Source organism: Taurulus bubalis, assembly GCF_910589615.1.
Source record: "Taurulus bubalis genome assembly, chromosome: 2".
In the NCBI taxonomy this organism is placed as follows: domain Eukaryota; kingdom Metazoa; phylum Chordata; class Actinopteri; order Perciformes; family Cottidae; genus Taurulus; species Taurulus bubalis.
This window is the reverse complement of record NC_136590.1, coordinates 1,778,564-1,801,186: the sequence shown is the minus strand read 5'-3', so window position 1 is coordinate 1,801,186 and position 22,623 is coordinate 1,778,564. Positions and strand designations below refer to the sequence as shown.

Sequence of the window (22,623 nt, the reverse complement as noted above, 5' to 3'; positions counted from 1 at the left end):
CCAATCGTTGTTTTGGTCGTAGTCAACTAAGATCTTTTAGGTGATTCGTCATATTTTATTCATGTTTGTTCAGTTCAGTTTGCATGGTCCTACAGGGCCTACCTGCCGGTGGTTAGAAGCAGTACTTATAAGACTTCATCACCGCATTATAAGGACCCTGGTGTCAGGATCATCATCACAATCACGGCCTCAAGAAAGACACCTAAGGCGTCAGGAAAGACATGACACTGAAGCGAATGCGATCCTCTGATGTTTTCCTTCTTATTGGATTGGAAGAAAGAGACATCTGTGCATCCAACGCTCTTAAAGCACTCACTAGTGTTGTAATCTGGTGTATCGGAGTCTCAAACAAATATTGATGCTCACATTTTAGTTAGTTAGTTTAGCTAGCTGTGTTCCTTATGAACTCACAGGTGTGTGTATGCTTCTAGAGGCCTGTGTCTTGTGAAAGTATTACCCAGGTTCTCACTGCTAATACATTGTTGGTCCTGATGAGACTGAATGGCTGGAAGCTTAAATCTCGCTATTCATCATTTCTGACATCCAAAGGGAGTCAAGAGCACATAGTTTCAAAGTGCAGAATAATACATCTCCCACTACTTACTGCCAACCTGGTGACGTAACAGGGCACAGGACTAATATGATCACATGACCTCTGTGTTTGGTGAAATATGGAAGGTAATACACGGTGGAATGTTTACATGACGGCATTGAACAGGATTACGATCAAAGGTCCCCAGATTGGGTTTAAGCCGTCGCTTAAAGACTAGTTTAAAGAGTGCACTTGTGGTCTAGTCAAATGATTTAACCATTGAGCCTGAGGCCTGCGACCGGGTTCATGCACAGCTGCTAACAGACTGACAATTGTGCTCACAGCAAGCCTCAATCAACCGAGTCAAATTGCAGCCAAAATAAGATCAAATCGGTCCGGTGAAGCGGTGCTTACACTCAATGTATTCATTTGATCATTTGAGGTCAAGACGTAACCTCCTGGCCGTGAACAACATGAGGACAACCAGCGAACTGCAAACACGTTGAAACACAGCGTTCCCTCACACCGGTCCTCTTGGAATACTACGTGACCGAAAGGAAATCCCTGAACCCGTCGGCTCTCGTGTGACGATAATTTAGCTTGTATTAGTTTTGTTAACCGGCTACTTGTGAAACGACGTTGTCTCTCATCTCACGTCTCATGATGCTAATCGGACTGCAAACGACGAGGACCAGCGCATGAGAAAGGAAGTCAAGGCGTGGCTATCCGCCGGCTACACTGGAACCATAGAATGTTGGCTCCTCGCCACCAGAAGCTTATTGTGCTCAGACAGATGGGCGATGAAGGAGCCTGGACCCCAAATCCACACCGTCTTGAAGGTTGTGCGCATGTGTGCATGTATGTCGGGGGTCGGCTGCACTTCTAGCCCAATCTCTATTGGTCCACAAGGAGCAGACAGTCATGTAGCTTTGTGAGAGGTGCATGCTGGGAGTGATGAAAAGGGAGGAAGCCGTTCATGACGGGTGAAAGCCAGGGATCTCTTCAGGGACTTGCCATTACAGCTCCCTCAGAAAACGCTCCATGCACAGGTCGGTTAGGTTTACTCATTTTTGGAGTGTGGGACTGAATTGGCCTGAGGCTAGAGGAGGGCACTGCTATAAAAAGTACTCTGGTAAATCCACGAGTGCGTTTTAAGGAGGTATGTGGCATTGTTTGTAAAGCTTAGTGCGCATATGTGCGTGAGAAAGGCAGAGCAGGCAGGAATGCACTAAACAGCAGCCCTCTGTTTCAAGGCATTCTGGTGGGAGCAGGTAGTAATTTAAAGTCTGCCAGAGGAATCCACTGGGACTCACCCGGCCTGCCCTGACCTCCACACCACAAGGCCTCGTCCGTCGTCTTCAGGTCCAGCTGGCGACAGGAAGCCGTCCTGACTGTGCAGTTGTTTTCTGCACGTCATAAAACCCGAGCTGTCGATGGATTCCTCTGTGGTGGCGGCGCTGGGGCCGATTAGAATAATGCAAAGGCATTCAGGACGGCCTGTGCCTGCTTAGCATAGGCTACTCCGGCTTTATTATACTTAACACTCCCCTTGTCATCTCATCTCTGTACGCAGACGTGTCTAAACCAGAAGCAGCTCCCTCGCTTAAAGCCTGTGCTGGAATGCAATGTACAGAAAGATGCTGGGAGACGTGTAAGGGCGAGTAAGAGTAGGGGGAAGCTCGTTAGGCTCTGAACACACCTTCGTGAGCCTAACCCTGCAGGCGGCTACTGGAATCCGCCTCTGCCACATCCTGCTAGTCTAATTTCATTAGTGCCACCCCAGCTCCACGGTGATGTGCTAAAACCACGTGGGACCATGTGTCTTCACGCTGAACCAACATTAAACGTATAACTCCATATGGCCTGTATAGCCTGACTGGGTTCTGAAGCTCTGTGTGATCCACTGGTTTCACTGCTCCCTCTCAGGAAAACGGCTCAAAGGAAAAGTTCACCAAAAACAAAATCTCTCCCTCTGTTATCTCCATGAACATAACTTGTTCTTTTCAAACCACAAATATGTGACAGTGACAGCATGTGCTGAAAGTAGATGATGTTCCCTTGGCTATGAGCTGAAGATGTATTTTTGTGTTCATGAGAGAATCTCATATAATAATATAACATTGTGGGCACCATTTGTATTGTATTGCAGTTCGTATTATTGACTGTAAAAGACCTTTACGGTGCTGTGAAGTCTAAAAGACTCTGTAAGTCTTCACCTCCTGTATCATTTATGGTTACATCATCACTCTCCACGATCACACTATATTGGGAATTACAAAAGAAAAGCTTTGTGAACTGTACATACACAAACAATGTCTGTCTGCCAGCCGATCAAAATGGACCTTTTGATACGTCATATAATGAGGCGTTGGTAATGTGAGACTCCACATTGACACTGAAGTCCAAACTAAAAGCGTGAGTGTCTCCCCTTTAGCTTCATCTCAGACTGATACAGATGGTGCTGCTGGGAGATATTGACAGAAGCATTGATGCACATATGGCCTCTTTATTGCCGTTTATGCTGGCGACAAATTATCTGTTAAGTGCCAGCAACTGGATCCATTACTAGCGTTGACCCTAACGGCTCGGTGGGCCTCCAGAGGTGTACTTTTACACCAGGGCCCAGGAACCCTGCAGATGGTGCAGGACGGTCCTCTTTAAGTGCTGACATCCAATCCATCATTCACCTCTGAGGGTTATCCCAAATCCCTCAAGTTGTAACCGAGCGTCCCTCAGAGGAAAACCTCAAGCATCCTGAGGGAAAAGAAAGGCAATCAAGAAGGAAGACTAAGTTTGTGTGAAAGATTAGATTCTTTATCGCCGTTAAAGTCCGAACTCGAGGTGGAACACGGTTTCCTTCTTTGACCTTGGTGAAGATAATTCATCTCACCCTCTCGTGCAGAGCATTTTATCACACTGTCTGTCAGGAGTGGGGCTGCATTTGAATTACCACAAGTAGTGGAAAGTGGAATGCTAAAAGGAGGATTTATTTTGGAGGAGAGGAAAGCAGAGTTAGCCGTACATTTGGCAGAAAAGCTCCGATTTAAAACGCTTCCCCTAACTGGCACAGCGTTAATGTGCCTTAATCTGACCCCTGAGTCACGCTGGAGCTAATTACCATCTGCTCACTTGCACTTCCCGGCCCCGGAAAACTGGCTTCTTTTCAATTACATCTCCCGAAATAAGATTACAGCTTTCATTGGTTATTTGTGGGAGGAGGGGCTGCATCTTCTGCAGGTGAGGACCAGGATGTGTGACGACAGGAAGTGCCAGCTGCTGGTTCCCCTACTGTGTTGACCACGGGGTCGAGGCAGGGCTCTTACGGTCATGGAGAACCTGGAAAAGTTTTTTAAATGGTTATTTCCAGGCCTGGAAAAGTCCTTTGAAAAAAATACAATCCCCAAAGTTTAGTAAAAGTCATGTAAATGTGTTATATTCATGTGTTCATGACGTTCATTTACGCTGAGTTTGAAATAATGAATATGCTTTTAAAAGAAAGACTCAAAATATAAGCAGGCATACATACAGGCATCTATATAAATGTTTATTATTTTAATCAAACTATTGTCTCATTCATTTGTGTCATTTAAGGTTTACTGTATGCTTTGTATTCTCATTGTTAGTTTAAATACTACATTTACTCACTTTTTACTGTTTACACCCAGATTTCACTAAATGTTTGTAATGGAAATTTGGTTAAAAGTCATGAAAAGTCATGGAAATTTGGTTTAAAGTCATGGAAATCCATTTCCCAAGATGTGTATGGACCCTGTGGGTAGTGTAGGATACAGTGGTTGCTACTAGGGACGAAAAGTCAGGATACCACTGCCTTTGCTGCCCCAACTTTCTAAATCCCTGGACTGCTTTGTGCATCCAGGCATTGTACTGTATGCGCTGAAGGCAGCATGCCATCATGCAGGACACTTGTTGACAGGAGGTGGGGACAGACTTTGTGAAGTCTAAACATCTCCTCCCTTCGTACGCTGATGACACACAGAGTCCACAGACTGCAGGAATGTTGCTTTACCCCCAACCAAGCTTCCATGTTCAGCCTCCAGCTGACTCCAGTCCACTCTGATCAGAAAGCTTGAGATGACTCATGCAGGCAGGCATCCACACAGACGAAAACAATCTCACCCACTCTGGTGGGCTGATGCGTGATCAGTAATTGGCCAGTGTAGTTCATGCATAGTGCATGAATCTCTCTCTCTCTCTCTCTATATATATATATATATATATATATATATATATATATGATAAAATAAGATAATCCTTTATTAGTCCCGTAAACAGTAATAAAAACAGTAAAGAAGAATGAAGTGATTAAAGGGTTTACTGTGAGCTCAGCTTGTTATGCAGCCTGACAGCAGCGGGAAGGAAGGACTTTTCGTTACCTCTCCCCTCAGACACACATACACACATCTGTGTGTGTGTGTGTGTATATATATATCTATCTTTTGGCTTTGTGTTGATAAAGGCTGAGCTTCTGGGTGCTGGTCTTTGTCTGCTCACATGGTGACACTTTGGCTTCAAGTGTTGCTACAGAGCAGCGTTCTGCTGTTTTTAGCTGCTGATTGTTCTCCATGCTTTACTGAGCGCCGACAAACTTCTTTTGGCACGAAGTTCACCCTCCTTCACTCTGCTTTTCTTCTCTCCTGAGAGAAATATCTGTCTCTGGTGCAGGCTGTTCATGTACAGAAGTCCGAGCTATACCTACATATGATGAGTTCTACAAGATCGTTTTGATCTCCGTGAGGCTTAAGATTATTATTATTATTATTTGATATCAAAGGTTACATAATAATCAAGAGTCTTCTAGCTCCTTTTGGTCAAGTCACTTTAACATCTGTTTGCTATCTCTGTTAGCTCACGTTAGCTCGCTCCGTGTTAGCAGCAGCTAACGTGACGTAAACACTACTGTGGTAACGATTAACGGAGATCCAACACTACTCGGCATACTAAGTTCACTGAGAGAAAGTTAACGGTGATAGGGACAACAGTTGATTACCCACCATTCATAGCTGTAGTCAGCTATCTTCGCTAGCTCCCTACCGCTAGCTCCGTGTTAGCAGCAGCTAGCGTGACGTAAACCCTACTGTGGTAACGATTAACGGAGCTCCAACACTACGAGGCGTCCTAAGTTCACTGAGAGAAAGTTAACGGTGATAGGGACAGCAGTTGACTACCCACCGTTGAGTCTTATAGAGACGCTGTAGTCATCTATCTCCCCTAGCTCGCCGCTACCGCTAGCTCCGTGTTAGCAGGGGGCAGACCCGGAAGTGTTCACAGCGGTTGTGTTAAGTGTAAGGAAGATTTGGAAGTAGATTGTTACTCCCCTTATGGCATATGCTGTTGACTGAGCTGCACCACACACACACACACACACACACACACACACACACACACACACACACACACACACACACACACACACACACACACACACACACACACACACACACACACACACACACTTGCCAAAGGGCCGGGTGGGTTTGTCTACACCTGAAAGGAGCCAGCTGAGTCTTCTTATGTTTGCTAGCGGCGTTGAAGGTGATGAGTGTGCATCCGGCAGTTTATTGCCACTCAGCGTGAAACCCTCCGTACTCCCTGAGCTGAAGTGTTTTTATTTATTCAATTCATTTTCCAGGTGGGAGGTGTAGTCAAGCCGTGCTCGACACGAGGAATCCCATTTCGCTGGCATGGTGTCATCCAGCAGGTCTGAGTGGGCCGTGCAAACTGAAATGAAACAAGTCACAAAGAGAGCGGTTATCTTGTTATAAACATATAATAACTGACATATAATCAATCAACATGCGGGAGGGCAAATACCTCGTCTAACCAACTGCTTTTCTCTTTTGACTCATTTCAAAAGCACAGTTCCTTAGCTCTTCCTGTCTTCTTCTCACACAGTTTGATAACTCAGACTCAGGCGTGAGAGCAACAGAAACACAGTTCAATGCATTTCAACTCAAAGTGCAAAAAGTTGATGAAAACATCAAAAGTAGTAACTTTGCAGAGTCCATAAGGTGCTGTACTGGGACTGGATGGGAGACCCGGTATCTGCCCTCATTGTGGATACCAACTATTGTGTTAGAGCAGCCGGAGAAACACAACCGTGCCTCCAGGCTAGAACACCACCTCCCCGTCAGAGGACTCCTGCACATTCCTGTCAGTAGATCAGCAGTGTATTTGTTGCAGTGGTCTATGAACACACTCTTACATTCAGAAGCCGAGCCCAGCGCTGTGCACGCCACGCGCCGCCATCTTGGCTCCCGTAACGAGGTAGCAGCACTTTTCAATGAAAGCAAAACCATCACTTCAGTTGTTAGTCAGCACTATTAGAAGTATTTCACTCGCTGAGGCTGCTTATGTAAACCGTGTGTCTCTTTCAGGCTGCAGTAGGTCCAACACAAACTGCAAGATCAGTTCTGATTTCAGTAGAACCTGGTGGTACCGATGACGAGCATTACAAATGACGACGCACAAATCAACAACCTTCTCTCTGATGGTCTCGTTCTCTTATGTAGTCATCGGTGATTGGACCAGTTTCCTCATATAACTCAAAGTTACACCTTAACGTCTTTTTGCTTTTAAAGATGTGTTTTCTATCCCTGCAGAATCCTAGCAGCTTAGCAAGTTGTTATTCTCTCTGTTTGGCAAATGTGATTACTCAGCAGTATTTACTGGTTATACTCTACTTGGTGATAACAATGCATAATGGATTTGAATGCGCGCTTTGTTGCCAATACGTTTTTGACAATTTTAGCACGGCTTCTCCCTTTTATTTTCTGTAAGTCACTGCAACTGTCCCCTTCGTATGAATGTGAAATGCATTGCGTCGCGGAACAAACCAAGTTCTGTTTTTGGTTCCAATTTAGTTCTTTGCACTGTGAAGTGTTCAGCAAACTCTCATCACTGGTCATCCAGCTGGAATACACACAGTTTGTTTACTCCTCCATGACTGTGTGTTCATAGTTAATACATGTACGGACTCCTCTGGGTTCCCATGTGACCGCTGCCTCGCATCACCAGAGAAAACATGCAGTTTCCCCAGTCCCAGTCATTAGACCCTGACGAGTGTTGTGCTAGCTTTCATTTGGATGCAGCGTTGAGCCCGATCTCCTCGAAGAAAGACACACAAACAAGGATTCTTTGTGTTATTGGAAGCTCTCACAGCGGATGTTCAAAGAACGCTGGCTGCTTCTGAGTAAACACAACCAATCAAGACCATTACTCATTGTGTCATATGGGAGGAAAGACTATAGTACAATTTAAAATACAATAAAGAGTCATATGCTCACTTTCTCACAAAGGCTGGCAGATTTCAAGTAGCACGTCTGATGTATTCACTGATCACGAGTAATCAATTGATTTGTTATTTGTGCTTTATTTGAAGAATAGTCTTCTGACTGTCGACAGAATTACTTTGAGGAGAAAGAGATACGCCGTGTTGTGTTGCGTTCTCGCTGTGGTTAAAGATTAGATGTCAGTACAGAGCAGGAAGTCGGACAAGAGGAGCGGCGGGCAGCTGCACTCTGGAATCTGAGCCGCTTCTTGTTCTGCCTGTTGAGCTCAAAGAGAAAGAGTTGGAGCGTGGAGACCTTGGTGTCACTCCCCTGCGCCCTGACCTCCATCCATCCATCCATCCGTCCGTCCGTCCATCCATCCGTCCATCTCCTCCCCTGTTGCACATGACTGGGCTGGGCCGCCATAGCAACTACTACAACTACCATTTCCTCGCGTTGCACAGGAGCGCTGAGCTCGACCTCATCGAACTCAAAGGCAGGGTTGTTACGGTCATGGAGAACCTGGAAGAGTCATGGAAGTTTAAAATGGTTATCACCAGGCCTGGAATAGTCCTTGAAAAAAATTGAAATTCCAAAAGTTTAGTAAAAGTCATGTAAATGTGTTATATTCATGTGTTCATGACGTTCATTTACGCTGAGTTTGAAATAATGAATATGCTTTTAAAAGAAAGACTCAAAATATAAGCAGGCATACATACAGGCATCTATATACATGTTTATTCTTTTAATCAAACTATTGTCTCATTCATTTGAGTCCTTTAAGGTTTACTGTATGCTTTGTGTTCTCATTGTTAGTTTAAATACTACATTTACTCACTTTTTACTGTTTACACCCAGATTTCACTAAATGTTTGTCATGACATTTGGTTTAAAGTCATGAAACCACTGGTCAACATGTGTTTGAACCCTTTCAAAGGGAGGTATGCTTGAAATGGTGTTGTCGTGACAACGTTCGCTTTGTTCACACTCTTCACTCTTCACTTTCTAGATATTTCTACTTGGGAGGAGCGGCCCAGTCCCACCTCACAGGGATACAGATGTAATTGGACTCGTCTGTTCTTTTTCTGTTCTGAACGTAATCAGCAACAAAAACAATGCTCTGGGCAGATAATATGGCCGACATCGTCATATTAAAAATGCATCAACTTTGACTGTGTTTGAGCACCAGTAGCATGACGTAAACACGAGTCCACCTCCTGGAGTCCTGCTCTCTGTGCAGCTGGATCCAGGTCTCTGTGAAGATGTGGGCTCAACAGTCACCGCTGCAGTCATCCATCTTATTTTTCTGCATTTTTAGCGACCGTCATGGGAGCTGCCGGCCTTTGTGTGCATGCACACCGCCACACAAAGGTACTGCTAGAATATATAATGATGGTAACGTGGTGACCTTTCTGTTGCAGGATGGGCTACAGAAGCTGTGACTGCCTTGTATGGAGAGACCATTGTTGTCCCATGCAACAGTGAAGCTCCGGCACCAAAGGATCTGATGTTTGTCAAGTGGAAATATGTAAGTAGATCCTAACTTCACCAACTTCTATGTGCTAGCAGCGTCACAGCTCTTTTCTATCAGTTTAACGTGTCCTTTGAATATCTTGTGACGTGTCTGAGGGTTACTGAACATCACTTTGTGACCTTCAATGACATGGAAGAAGAGGGAAAGGAGGCCCATATGATTGGCTTTTCTTTAGTGTACGTCACCACACTTTGTCTATTTCATCACAACTGATGAAGCATCGTCTTTCCTGGAAGAACTAGAAGACTTTTCTGCACATGTTCTAATTACAGAGAAAGCTTTTTTAAGTGTGTGGTTTTCTTGTGTGGGAAATACTGAAATGCACTAGCATATAACCACCCAATGGAATGGGACATGTTATTTTTAGAGTTGAAGTCATAAAAAATAGGAGATAAATATCACTGAGGCAAAGTCAATAAATAAAGAGCGATTCAGAAAGTAAAATATTATGGCAACACATTCAGTGCGACAAAGCAATGAAAACGTAGTATCGTAAAAGTCGGGTTACAAGCCGCTTCTACCTCCGGTGGGTGTCCCCACTGTAGCTAGCTAGCAGCAGCGCTAGCTAGCAGCAGTGCTAGCTAGCGTGGACCTAGCGGAGAGCTAGCAGGAGCGCTAGCTGGCTACAGCGGGGAGCTAACGGGGACACTGACCGAAGGTAGTAGCGGCTTGTAACCCGACTTTTACGGTAGTCGTAAATAACAGGGTCACCTGTTGCACAAACAACAATAGTAGTTTTACACACCGCCAACCAGGACTACAACATACTGTCTCATTGAAGCACAGAACCAAGACAAGACACATTTCTTTCCTCCAGGAAAAGGAGCTCTCCTCTGTGGAGAGACTCTGCTGGAGGATGGAGGTGTTGCTCTCATCCTTTACCTCTAATGTTCCTCTTATGAACAATATATTTATAAGCAGTTCAAGAGCAAGAGATTCCTATTCAAAATGTCCCGATGGGCATATACAACACTTTGCTTTCGGCTCAAATTAGATTGCATCACTTTGAAAAATATCTACATTTTTAAACTTTCATAAATGAAATACATGTTTTCCTTTTAAAGATTTGTACCAGCCAGCAATGTTGTATTTCTTAAGGTCAGTCAGCATCAAACACCAAATCCAGTTATGGTATCGTCTAAAATCAGCTCTTTTGAATTTAGAGGACATTCAAGTAGTTTCTGTTTTTGATGTAGAAATACATCTCAGAATGAGTGAAGATGAAGAGTCTTTGACTGTTCATTGGCCTCCAGCGTTCATGACTCAGTTATCCAGCATCTAGTACTTGTGAACATGACTGTGTGATGGAGACCGATGCGTCTGCAACTGTAGTCAAGAGACGACAGGAGCCGGGCTTTAAAAGCTGCTGTCACTGATAAAACATGGTTTCATATGGAAGACGTTGGGTAAATATGGATAGTCCCAGCCTTTAATGACATCACAGTTGTATGTTCTTTGGAGGTTTGCTGAATGGCAGCAGTACATGTTGTACATCTCTATCGGGTCCTGAACTGTAATTGAGGAATGCTCAGATTTTCTAAATCCCCGACCCGGCCTTGCCCTCTCCGTCTGCTCAGGAGAAAGAGGACGGCTCTCCTGGGGACCTGCTGATCAAACAGGCCCGCAACGACCAGGCCACGGTGCAGGCCACGGACCACTACGGGGACAGGGTCAGCATCGACGACAAGTTCAGCCTGCACATCACCACGGCCTCGCTCCGGGACCAGAAGACCTTCACCTGCATGGTGGTGTCCGGCGCCAACCTCATGGAGTACCCGGTCTCTGTGGCCGTCTACAGTAAGCGCCCAGCAATGAACTGATGGTTTCATCCAAAGTTAGCGTGTTCGGCTTGTGATTCTGAAGCTCTTATTCTTATTGGTGCCGTGTTTGTTCCCAACATGCACCTTGTTACGCACATTAGTCCCATCTCAGGGTTCAGTTTAGTGTTTTCACTTCAGAGTCCTGTGACCTTTCTGTTGGCTCTGAAGTGTGAAGAGGTGAGCTCCAAACTGAAACTCTGTGAAGAGACAGTTTTACGCTGTTGCAGGATTTCCTTATGTCAAAATGTCCCAAAAGAGGTACAAATAGTATATTTATATATAAAAGAAATGCTCAAACAGTCACAATATGTATGTACATATTGTACGGAACCGGCATATATATTACATTGATAGATCACATTTTAAAGCATTGTATTTGCAGCAAAATGATCTTGTGTCCATATTAAGATTCATTATTCATCTGATGTAAACAGAAATACATTTACATTTGTCAAGCGTATTCAAAGATGCATGGTTTTAATTGCATTAATAATGTTGCCTCCCATGGGTTTGTTATGGAAGCCCGTTTCCACTCCAAAAAAGAGAGATAAAAAGTCATAATTATGAGAAAAAGTCATAATAATGACTATTATGACTTTTTATCTCATAATTTTGACTTTCTATCTTATTATTATGACTTTTTATTTTATAATTATGACTTTTTATTTCATAATTTTGACTTTCTATCTCATTATTATGACTTTTTATCTCATAATTATGACTTTTTAATCTCATAATTATGACTTTATTATCTCATAATTATGACTTTTTATCTCATAATTTCGACTTTATTATCTCATAATTTCGACTTTCTATCTCATTATTATGACTTTATCTCATTATTATGACTTTTTATCTCATAATTTCGACTTTATTATCTCATAATTATGACTTTTTATCTCATTTTTTTATTTTTTGAAAAACAGGCTTCCTTAGTATGTCCCTTTTGTTGCTCTCTGTGCGTTAGAAAATAAAGTTTTTGAATTTCAAACTCTCATGTATCACATGCTAATGGGCTCTGCAACCCCAGACGTGAAGGAGGATCAGTAGGACTTAGAGAGAGCATTATGTGTGTACAGAGGACAGGAGATCATGTCCTACAGCTGCAATATTAATAATGCAATACATTTAGAAGTTATTGACAGTATGAAGAAGGGCATATTTGTGATTCTCCTTTTGTGTTTGCAGAGAAGCCGTCTTCCGTTCAGATCATGGACACGGCTGAAGTGCTGCAGAAGGACAAGGCCACGACGGTAAGAGTCCCTCCGGCCGGCGCTGCATTCATAAGTACACTTTACAAAGATTTCAATAAACGACACCTCTTTGTAACCCTACGAGCTTGTAGGAGTCTACACATATCCATTCATCTCTGTATATTAGTCCCTGAAATATCACCTGTGAAGGTGAGAGGCTTCTTAGACTGCGCCACACGTCTTCGGCAGAGCGTTATGCAAATGTTCCTACCCAGCATGCCCCAAACATATGGTGAGAAAGCATGAAGCTTATAACTTTTACATTTTTTAACCGAACGACACAGTTTTTGGGCTAAAACTCCATGGTAACGCCCCAGCACTTCGTTCTTCAGGTCATTATCTTCACAAAGAGGGCGCTCACAACTCTGCAGGTTGTTGTTTAGGAGTTGGAAAAAAACATGATAAAATTATGCTCAGATCATGCTGGATGTTTATAGTTATGATCAAAATATGGTATAAAAGTGAGTTATTAGAAAATATACAACTAAATTCTGAATGTCACAATTACTCTTACCGTTGCTATTAAAATACTTTAGTTGGAGAACCTTGACATGCACACACAGACACACACACATGTGCTTTAAAAACAACACACACTTACTTTCATTCATAGTTAGACACCTCCGCTCCTGCAAGAATGTCTCTCCTCATGTTGCTGTGTATTGAAACTGAACACTGATATGAATATCTCGTTGAGAAGCAGCACATTCACAGTGTCTTCATGTGTTATGCATGAAGGCTAGCATCCCATAATAAGCTCTCTGAGCAGCTCTGAGCTTGTTGTGGTGAGCGGAGAGACGAGGGGAAGAGAGGGATGTGAGTTTGGATAACTTGAGGGTGACGGCTTCGTACTCAGTGGAATCCCAAATGAGAGGAGCTGAGAGGAGGAGGAGACGGGGGTCACAACAGTGTGTGTTCCTTTACAAAGGAAACAGAACACACACTTCTCCTAGGAAGACGCTTCATACTATGTTTTACTACGTAGTGATAGACTATCAGGGTTAATTATGACATCACACTTCTTATCGCTGCTCTAGTGGTTATAAACCATTTATTACAGGATGTTAGACACGGGAGATGAGCCTCACATCTAATGTCTCACTGCCGCCTCCTGTCTGTCTCACTTGTCTGTTTCACATTTTCTCACACTGTCTCACACTGTCTCACACTGTCTCACATTGTCTCACATTTTCTCACACTGTCTCACATTTTCTCACATTTTCTCACATTGTCTCACACTGTCTCACATTTTCTCACATTGTCTCACATTGTCTCACATTTTCTCACATTGTCTCACACTGTCTCACACTATCTCACATTGTCTCACATTGTCTCACACTGTCTCACACTATCTCACATTGTCTCACATTGTCTCACACTGTCTCACATTCTCTCACATTGTCTCACATTTTCTCACATTGTCTCACATTGTCTCACATTGTCTCACATTTTCTCACATTGTCTCACACTGTCTCACATTTTCTCACATTTTCTCACATTGTCTCACATTGTCTCACATTGTCTCACACTTTCTCACATTGTCTCACACTGTCTCACATTGTCTCACATTGTCTCACACTGTCTCACATTTTCTCACATTTTCTCACATTGTCTCACATTGTCTCACACTTTCTCACATTGTCTCACACTGTCTCACATTGTCTCACATTGTCTCACACTGTCTCACATTTTCTCACATTCTCTCACATTGTCTCACATTGTCTCACACTGTCTCACATTGTCTCACATTACTGATTCAGAATCAGCTTTATTGGCCGTGTGTGTTTACACATCCATGGAATTTGACTCTGGTTTCTATGTGTACACACACACGTCAAATTGATCATAACATAACACATCTCCCACCAGTGGCTCAATGACATCATTCTTTATCACAGTTTAACACACACACACACACACACACACACACACTCCTTGACTGAGAAAAAGAGGAAGTTGATTCACTCTTAATGCAACCTGGCCTTCCTGAGCCGATCGTATGAGGAAACATTGAACAGTTTCAACGTCTTCAGTGCTTCCAGTCCACAGAATCATCTTTACATGTTACTTTGGGGTTAGTAAATCACACTCTACTTGTATGTACACCATGTGTTCCAGTATACATGCCTGTCCTCAGCTCCTCTGGTCTCTCCTCTACTTGGCTCGGCTCATAGACTGATTCTAAATACTAAACTGGGGGTTTAAAGTAAAGTGTGACCGATGAGGTTTAAGATGCTGCGGACAAGAATGACTCATCTCAACCTGTGTGTGTGTGTGTGTGTGTGTGTGTGTGTGTGTGTGTGTGTGTGTGTGTGTGTGTGTGTGTGTGTGTATGGCAGCTTCATGGTGTGCCTCCATCAGACACCAGACAGCGTCTCCCTCCTAGAGGTTAAGAAGCTAATGGCTAATGGTAGCTAATGGCAGCTAATGGCTAATAGCGTGAAAGTGACTGATGTTGTTTCACTCTTTAGATTCACAGACTCTCTGAAACAGAAGCTAACTCTCTTGCTAGAGTGTGACCCCTGCAGAGGTCATCCCAGTGTTGTGATGCGTTTCCAAGGCTCACAGTGTGTGTACTCCTTCACAGTAACGTAGCACATGCTAAGAGCCTGTGTGCGTTAGTCTGAGAGGCTGTAGGAGCACATTCCACTAGCAGACACGACACAAAGCCAGGACTGTTTGAACAAGTTTAATGAACGGGCTGGGTTTTCACTTTCCCTTTGAACATGATGGATATCGCATTAGGAAAAAGTCAGCGCTATCGTCTGCTTGATCTGAGTGGGAGAGAGGAGCTCCACATTGTACTTGGATGGGAGCCTGTGCTTGCCTGAAGGTAATTCATTTAAACAGAGCTCTCCTCCTGGTCTGTATACTGTATCTGATGATGGATGCTCGTCTGTTACTCAGACAGCACATTCATCAGCTTCATTCATTTTCCTCCTGTGGTCAAGTTGAATAGCATTGCGTTATCCTCACCCATCCAGTACACTGGCTGAAGAGAGGCCATGCTGAAGAGAGGCCATGCTGAAGAGAGGCCATGCTGAAGAGAGGCCATGCTGAAGAGAGGCCATTGAAGAGAGGCCATGCTGAAGAGAGGCCATGCTGAAGAGAGGCCATGCTGAAGAGAGGCCATTGAAGAGAGGCCATGCTGAAGAGAGGCCATTGAAGAGAGGCCATGCTGAAGAGAGGCCATTGAAGAGAGGCCATGCTGAAGAGAGGCCATGCTGAAGAGAGGCCATGCTGAAGAGAGGCCATGCTGAAGAGAGGCCATTGAAGAGAGGCCATGCTGAAGAGAGGCCATGCTGAAGAGAGGCCATGCTGAAGAGAGGCCATGCTGAAGAGAGGCCATGCTGAAGAGAGGCCATGCTGAAGAGAGGCCATGCTGAAGAGAGGCCATTGAAGAGAGGCCATTGAAGAGAGGCCATGCTGAAGAGAGGCCATTGAAGAGAGGCCATGCTGAAGAGAGGCCATTGAAGAGAGGCCATGCTGAAGAGAGGCCATTGAAGAGAGGCCATGCTGAAGAGAGGCCATTGAAGAGAGGCCATGCTGAAGAGAGAGCATGCTGAAGAGAGAGCATGCTGAAGAGAGACCATGCTGAAGAGAGAGCATTGAAGAGAGGCCATGCTGAAGAGAGGCCATGCTGAAGAGAGACCATGCTGAAGAGAGAGCATTGAAGAGAGGCCATGCTGAAGAGAGGCCATGTTGAAGAGAGGCCATGTTGAAGAGAGGCCATGCTGAAGAGAGGCCATGTTGAAGAGAGGCCATGTTGAAGAGAGGCCATGCTGAAGAGAGGCCATGTTGAAGAGAGGCCATTGAAGAGAGGCCATGTTGAAGAGAGGCCATGTTGAAGAGAGGCCATGCTGAAGAGAGGCCATGCTGAAGAGAGGCCATGCTGAAGAGAGGCCATGTTGAAGAGAGAGCATTGAAGAGAGGCCATGTTGAAGAGAGGCCATTGAAGAGAGGCCATTGAAGAGAGGCCATGTTGAAGAGAGAGCATTGAAGAGAGAGCATTGAAGAGAGAGCATGCTGAAGAGAGGCCATGTTGAAGAGAGGCCATGTTGAAGAGAGGCCATGTTGAAGAGAGAGCATTGAAGAGAGGCCATGTTGAAGAGAGAGCATTGAAGAGAGAGCATGCTGAAGAGAGGCCATGTTGAAGAGAGAGCATTGAAGAGAGGCCATGTTGAAGAGAGAGCATTGAAGAGAGGCCATGTTGAAGAGAGAGCATTGAAGAGAGGCCATGTTGAAGAGAGAGCATTGAAGAGAGAGCATGCTGAAGAGAGGCCATGTTGAAGAGAGGCCATGTTGAAGAGAGGCCATGTTGAAGAGAGACCATTGAAGAGAGGCCATGTTGAAGAGAGGCCATGTTGAAGAGAGAGCATTGAAGAGAGGCCATGTTGAAGAGAGACCATGCTGAAGAAAGGGCATGTTGTTGAAATGTAGAATGCTCAGCGCAACTGACACTATAGAATTTAAGCCTTTTGTAATTTGGCTTAAAACAGAAGGACACACACACGCTCATGATTTATCCTGCTTCACATTAAATAATGCTCATAATGTCCTTGCTTTAACGCTCCACCGTGCTCTACATTTCAAGACACTGAGTAACGATAGCTCTGCACCTACTGCCAGCTGAAAAGCATTATTATTTTCGATATTCGCAATAAAATATACACTAATTAACTGTATTATTTGGTCCATGTGTGGTCATGGAAAAGTTGGTTTAAAGTCATGAATATTTGGTGAAAAGTCATGGAAAAATCATGGAAATTTGGTAAAAAGTCATGGAGATTTGGTAAAAAGTCATGGAAAAGTCATAGACATTTGGTTTAAATTCTTGAAAAAGTCATGGAAATCCACTGGTCAAAATGTGTCTGAACCCTGAATATGCAGCTTACAGTGTGATGTGCAAACACACAAACACTAACAATGGACTTTTCAGTGAAGTAGAACACACATTGTCAAACAGTTCAACTTTTGAATATTGCATATGAAGTATGCATGTTCATAGATTCTGGATATTTCAATTTGAACAAGGTATTGAACCGTCGATACTGTTTGACTGTTGGACTTCCTGGCAGCAGACTCAGACACATGCCTGTGCTGACTCACGTGAGGCCGAGTGCAGGAGAGGGAAAGGAATGTTCTCATGACTCACTGCTGCTCACACACATCTCTGCTACCGTTGGTGACCTTCAACCCTGAAGATGCAGCAACCAGATAGTTAGACAGCGTGCTGAAGAAGTGAACAAACACAAATTCATTTGTCTTTTCATTTTTATTTACACATACTCATTCTTCATTCAATCATTCTTGTGCGTATGAGTGTGCAGACTTTGTTTCATTGTTTTTCTCAGGTGGGAACATGTGTTGCGACGGATGCAAACCCCACAGCTACGATCACATGGAAAAAGAATGGGAAGCTCTTGGTACCCGATGGGAAAGGTAACAACACACACACACACACACACACACACACACACACACACACACACACACACACACACACACACACACACACACACACACACACACACACACACACACGTGTACAACAGTCACACATCTGGTGTTCTATACAGCGTATAGGATGCAATAACATGATACCTCATCTAAACCAAAGAAGGCTGTATGCAGCATTGTTCCCTGAATGCTAGGCTAACAGCACTAGCTATGCTGTGTACTTGTGTGTGTCTGTCACCTGACGCGCCCTCCCTCCCTGTGTAGCCGTTGTCATCACCCCGAGCATGAAGTTGGATCCAGCCACCGGCCTGTCCACCACCTCCTCCACCCTCCAGTACGCGGCTTCGAAGGAGGACGCTGCCGCAGTCTTCGCCTGTGTGTCCACACACGAGCTGAGCAATCAGGAGACGGAGCTGGAGCCCTTTGCTGTTCACTGTAAGTGGGGAACAGCGCCGCCAATGGTCCATAGATGCATTACACCCTCAAGAGGATGGAGTGTTCTGTCTGTGGTGGTGATACTTGTTTAATGATCTGGCACCAGGGGAAATGCATGTAGGCTTTGCAGCACTTTCAGCTGGATCAGTATGGTTACAGTATGATCAGTATGGTTACAGTATGATCTGTATGGTTACAGTATGATCAGTATGGTTACAGTATGATCAGTATGGTTACAGTATGATCAGTATGGTTGCAGTATGATCAGTATGGTTACAGTATGATCTGTATGGTTACAGTATGATCAGTATGGTTGCAGTATGATCTGTATGGTTACAGTATGATCAGTATGGTTACAGTATGATCAGTATGGTTACAGTATGATCAGTATGGTTACAGTATGATCTGTATGGTTACAGTATGATCAGTATGGTTACAGTATGATCAGTATGGTTACAGGATGATCTGTATGGTTACAGTATGATCTGTATGGTTACATATGGATCTGCCTTCCAACAGTCGGACCATTAGAATGACTTTTCTTACGCAGACACCGACGCATAATCATTTAAAATTGTGTTTCTGGGTCGTCCGGCCGAACCGCTCTCATGAACACCATATTTCAGGAATGCCTGAAGGAATTTCTTCAAATTTGGCACAAACAACCACCTGGAGTCGAGGATGAACTGATCAAAGGTCACAGTCACTGTGACCTCGCTATAGCTCAAGAATATAGATGCTAATTAGGAACATTTCATGTAAATGTCTACTAGGATAAAGTGATGATATCTTGGTACTCGGGATCCTTTTCCCCACATGTGAAGCGGTGCTAGCTGGAGATGGCTGTTGGCTGAGAACATGTAGGTGTGTAGGATTGATCAACCTGTTGTGGGAGGCGGTTTATCACGAGCTGCCAACAGTGAACAATGTGCTGGCTGAGCTTTCGCTGTGGTTGGCTCAAGGATTTTTCAGGACTGAAGGGTTTTGGGGATCTGAAGGCAGTGCTCATGAGCACATCCCTGACCTTTTGAAGAGCAGATGGAACGGGAAGCTCGGATCAATAAATGAAAGGAGGGATCTTGGAAGACCTTGGCAGGTTCAAGTTCATGGGGGAATTTCCAATTTGTAAGCTACTAAGGCGACTGTTTTTCTTTAGTTAGTCCTGTGTAAGTAGGGTGGTCTCGTAGACGAAGTGGACGTAGTAGGTAGTGGACATGGTCACTGTGACGTCACCCACTGGTTTGAGGACATTTGATCATGCAGCCAGAGAGGTCTCCCCCTGCTGGCTCTTTAAAGAATGCATGTTTAAGGCCTTTATTGGAAAGGTTGAACTGGTCCAGTGTGAAAGGGATTTCTTTATTGTCTGTGGCGCTTTGATACTCATGCTTCCTTTCTTTTCCCTCCGAACCCCTCAGATCCATCAGAGAAGGTGACCCTCCAAATCCTGTCCAAGGGACCCATTGTAGAAGGAGATAACGTGACCTTGAAGTGTCACGCTGATGGCAACCCTCCACCCAGCTCCTTCTACTTCCACATCAAGGTCAGTCAGAGCTCCAACTTCAACCTCTGCTCTTAAAACAACCCATTACCACTTACCACATTTAAATCTCCTCTTTTGAAGTTGTCTTGGACGTGGAAATGATTCATACAGGAACCCAGACATTGGTAATGATGGTGGTGAAAAGCCCTTTTGCCTTATCGATCTGACTCCAGAGTATTTCATTTAAATTCATGAAGTGGATCTCTACAAGAAATGACTTGTGTCTTCATCCTGTCTTCTGTCTTCATCCTCTCTTCCTTATTGCTGATATCATCGCAGAATGACAGAAGCTAACAGAGCCTCTCTCCTCTTCCTCCTCCTCTTCCTCTTCTCTCTCCACCAGGGCCAGAAAATGCTGGTGGAAAATTCGGACACTTACACTTTGGCCGCGATCAGCAGAGAAGCCGGGGGTGAATACAAATGCTCCCTGGCTGACAACGAGAAGATGGAAGGCTCCCAGAGCATCGTGGTTAACTGTGAGTAAACAAAGCGTAGCATTCAGCGACGAGGGGAAAAGCTCCAGCAGTTGTCTTCACTTCTTTACACTCTGAAACTCGTATTAAAATCCTCATGCATGAAATTTGATTAAACAACTCGCTCAGCCACAACCGCTCCACCTTGATTTAAATGTCTCTCCTTCCTTTAAATAACAAGACACTCTTCTTCACTGTAAATAGTCATGGGAGCAGGGTAATGGTAATCACATTTAAACTGGCAGGGACGCAGAGCAGTGAGTGCCAGGCTGGAGGGAGGAGAACTAATTAGACATTTCTGATATGAGTGAGTAAAGTGTTGGGTTGGCGAGGAGCTCAGGGGACTGATACGCTGTTTTCCACCTGCACTCCCTCAAGTAATGACTCCCTTCTTCCCAGGTGTGTGTCTAGCCTTCACTTCAAATGGGCCGTTGTAATAAAGAAGCTCTAGGTCCCTTATGCTGTGCGTTTGCCACATCTTAAACAAAGAAGCCCCCAACTTCTAAATGGAGTTTGTGACTGAAGAAAGAATACTCTCTAAAGTGGAAATTGTTTCAGAAATGTTTGCGACTGTGTGAGTGTGTCTTTTAGCAAATAGCAACTCCTGCATTTAACAATACCCATTTATTCTGGAGTATAGCATCAGCTATATCTATATTCACAGAAAAAAAGGAGAGCAAGTTGATCTAAACTGCACAGGTTAAGTTTAACTTTAAACACATTTTTATAATTATTAGCTCATCATGGTTAAATACTTATTATTCACAAGAATGATGTGAATGATCTGCCACCAACACCTGATTGCTCCACAATGCCAAAGCCCACTCATGTCATTCTCCGACTAGTAACTGGAATAATATTGCAGAAGATACACCACTATAATGCTGGCATTATTCTATATTTGTGTTTGTCTCTCAATACTGTCAGGTTTCCCTACTCCATGTGTGGCTCTCAGCTTCAAACCGATTGGTTCTTACTGAAGGCTTAAATCTGCAAAAATGACTCCCAATTATTTAGTTTCATTATGTGAAAAAAGACTAAAACAGAAGGTCACTGGAGCTTTGATATCCAACCAATACGGACCAATGATTGTTGGTTTGGATGTGCAAATGGAAATGTTTGACAAAAAGAGGCAATCAGGTTAAACCAGGTTCCTGAGTGATCTGGATCAGGTTAAACCAGGTTCCTGAGTGATCTGGATCAGGTTAAACCAGGTTCCTGAGTGATCTGGATCAGGTTAAACCAGGTGCCTGTGTGATCTGGATCAAGTTAAACCAGGTTCCTGTGTGATCTGGATCAAGTTAAACCAGGTTCCTGTGGGACAGGGATCAGCTCAATAAATGTTGATCAATTAGATGTTTGTGAGCATATGTTTTTTGTCAGATGTTTGAACCTTTTGCTTCAGCATTTAGACCGAAAAGCTGAACTTTGAGCCGACCAATGGGACTCAACACGAGCATCCTCTTCCTGTCTTGTTTTCTCAGATATGGATCTGAGTCTGACGCCCACTGGGAAGGTGGTGAAGGCCGTGGGGGACACCTTGTCCGTGACGATGGAGAAGAGCTCCTCGGGAGACGCTGAAGTGTCATGGACAAAGGTAATGGAGAGAAGAGATGCAAAAGTAAAGTCTGTGATTAAACCTCAATCTGAACTCTCATATCCTGTGAACGAGGAAATCCACTTATTCTACACTGTTTCTGAAAGACCCCAAGATATGTCGCAACGTCTCCCGCAAAACCATTGTTTTCCTTTGGTCCTCCTTTCTGCGTTGCATAGCCAGTAAGTTTCTATATCCTAACCGAGATGCGTTGCAACAGCGCTGCCACCTTAAAAACGCCCCCTGGCAAAGCAAGTTGGGTTTTTAGCCCAGCTTTTTACACCGCACTACATCTTGACTTTAAAACGTCGCTTTTTACGCCGTTTAAAAGTCGAACATTTGTTGTTGTTGATGTTTTTCCTTCCGATATGAGCCCCTCCTTTTGCATAGCCAGGAAGCCCAACGTTTCTGTAACCAATCGGTCAAGACTAAAGGGGTTGTTAAGGCGGCAGCGCCTGTTGCGATAGAGTAGCAGTAGTAGTAGTTTTGGGGCGGCTGTAGCTCAGGGGGATGAGTGGTCTTCCCGCAACCACAAGGTAGCCGGCTCGATCCCCAGTCCCCCCATAGCTCACATGTCGAAGTGTCCCTGAGCAAGACACCCGGGCGCCCCACAGGGCCGCCCACCGCCCCCCATCTAGGGATGGGCCAAATGCAGAGAAGAATTTCCCCAAGGGGATTAATAAAGGATAC

At 44.3% G+C, this 22,623-nt stretch overlaps 1 protein-coding gene across 1 annotated transcript in view; it reads left to right on the top strand.

The window, feature by feature from the left end:
• alcama (activated leukocyte cell adhesion molecule a) overlaps window positions 1-22,623 on the top strand; it is a gene marked incomplete at its 5' end in the record, with an annotated part of 51,550 nt that overhangs the window by 19,774 nt on the left and 9,153 nt on the right. The window contains 8 exons of the mRNA XM_079214224.1: window positions 9,243-9,349; window positions 10,933-11,152; window positions 12,364-12,428; window positions 17,783-17,870; window positions 18,153-18,323; window positions 19,739-19,863; window positions 20,207-20,339; window positions 21,821-21,933. Of these exons, the coding sequence (XP_079070350.1) occupies window positions 9,243-9,349; window positions 10,933-11,152; window positions 12,364-12,428; window positions 17,783-17,870; window positions 18,153-18,323; window positions 19,739-19,863; window positions 20,207-20,339; window positions 21,821-21,933 (1,022 nt within the window). The remainder of the gene's footprint in view (window positions 1-9,242; window positions 9,350-10,932; window positions 11,153-12,363; window positions 12,429-17,782; window positions 17,871-18,152; window positions 18,324-19,738; window positions 19,864-20,206; window positions 20,340-21,820; window positions 21,934-22,623) is intronic.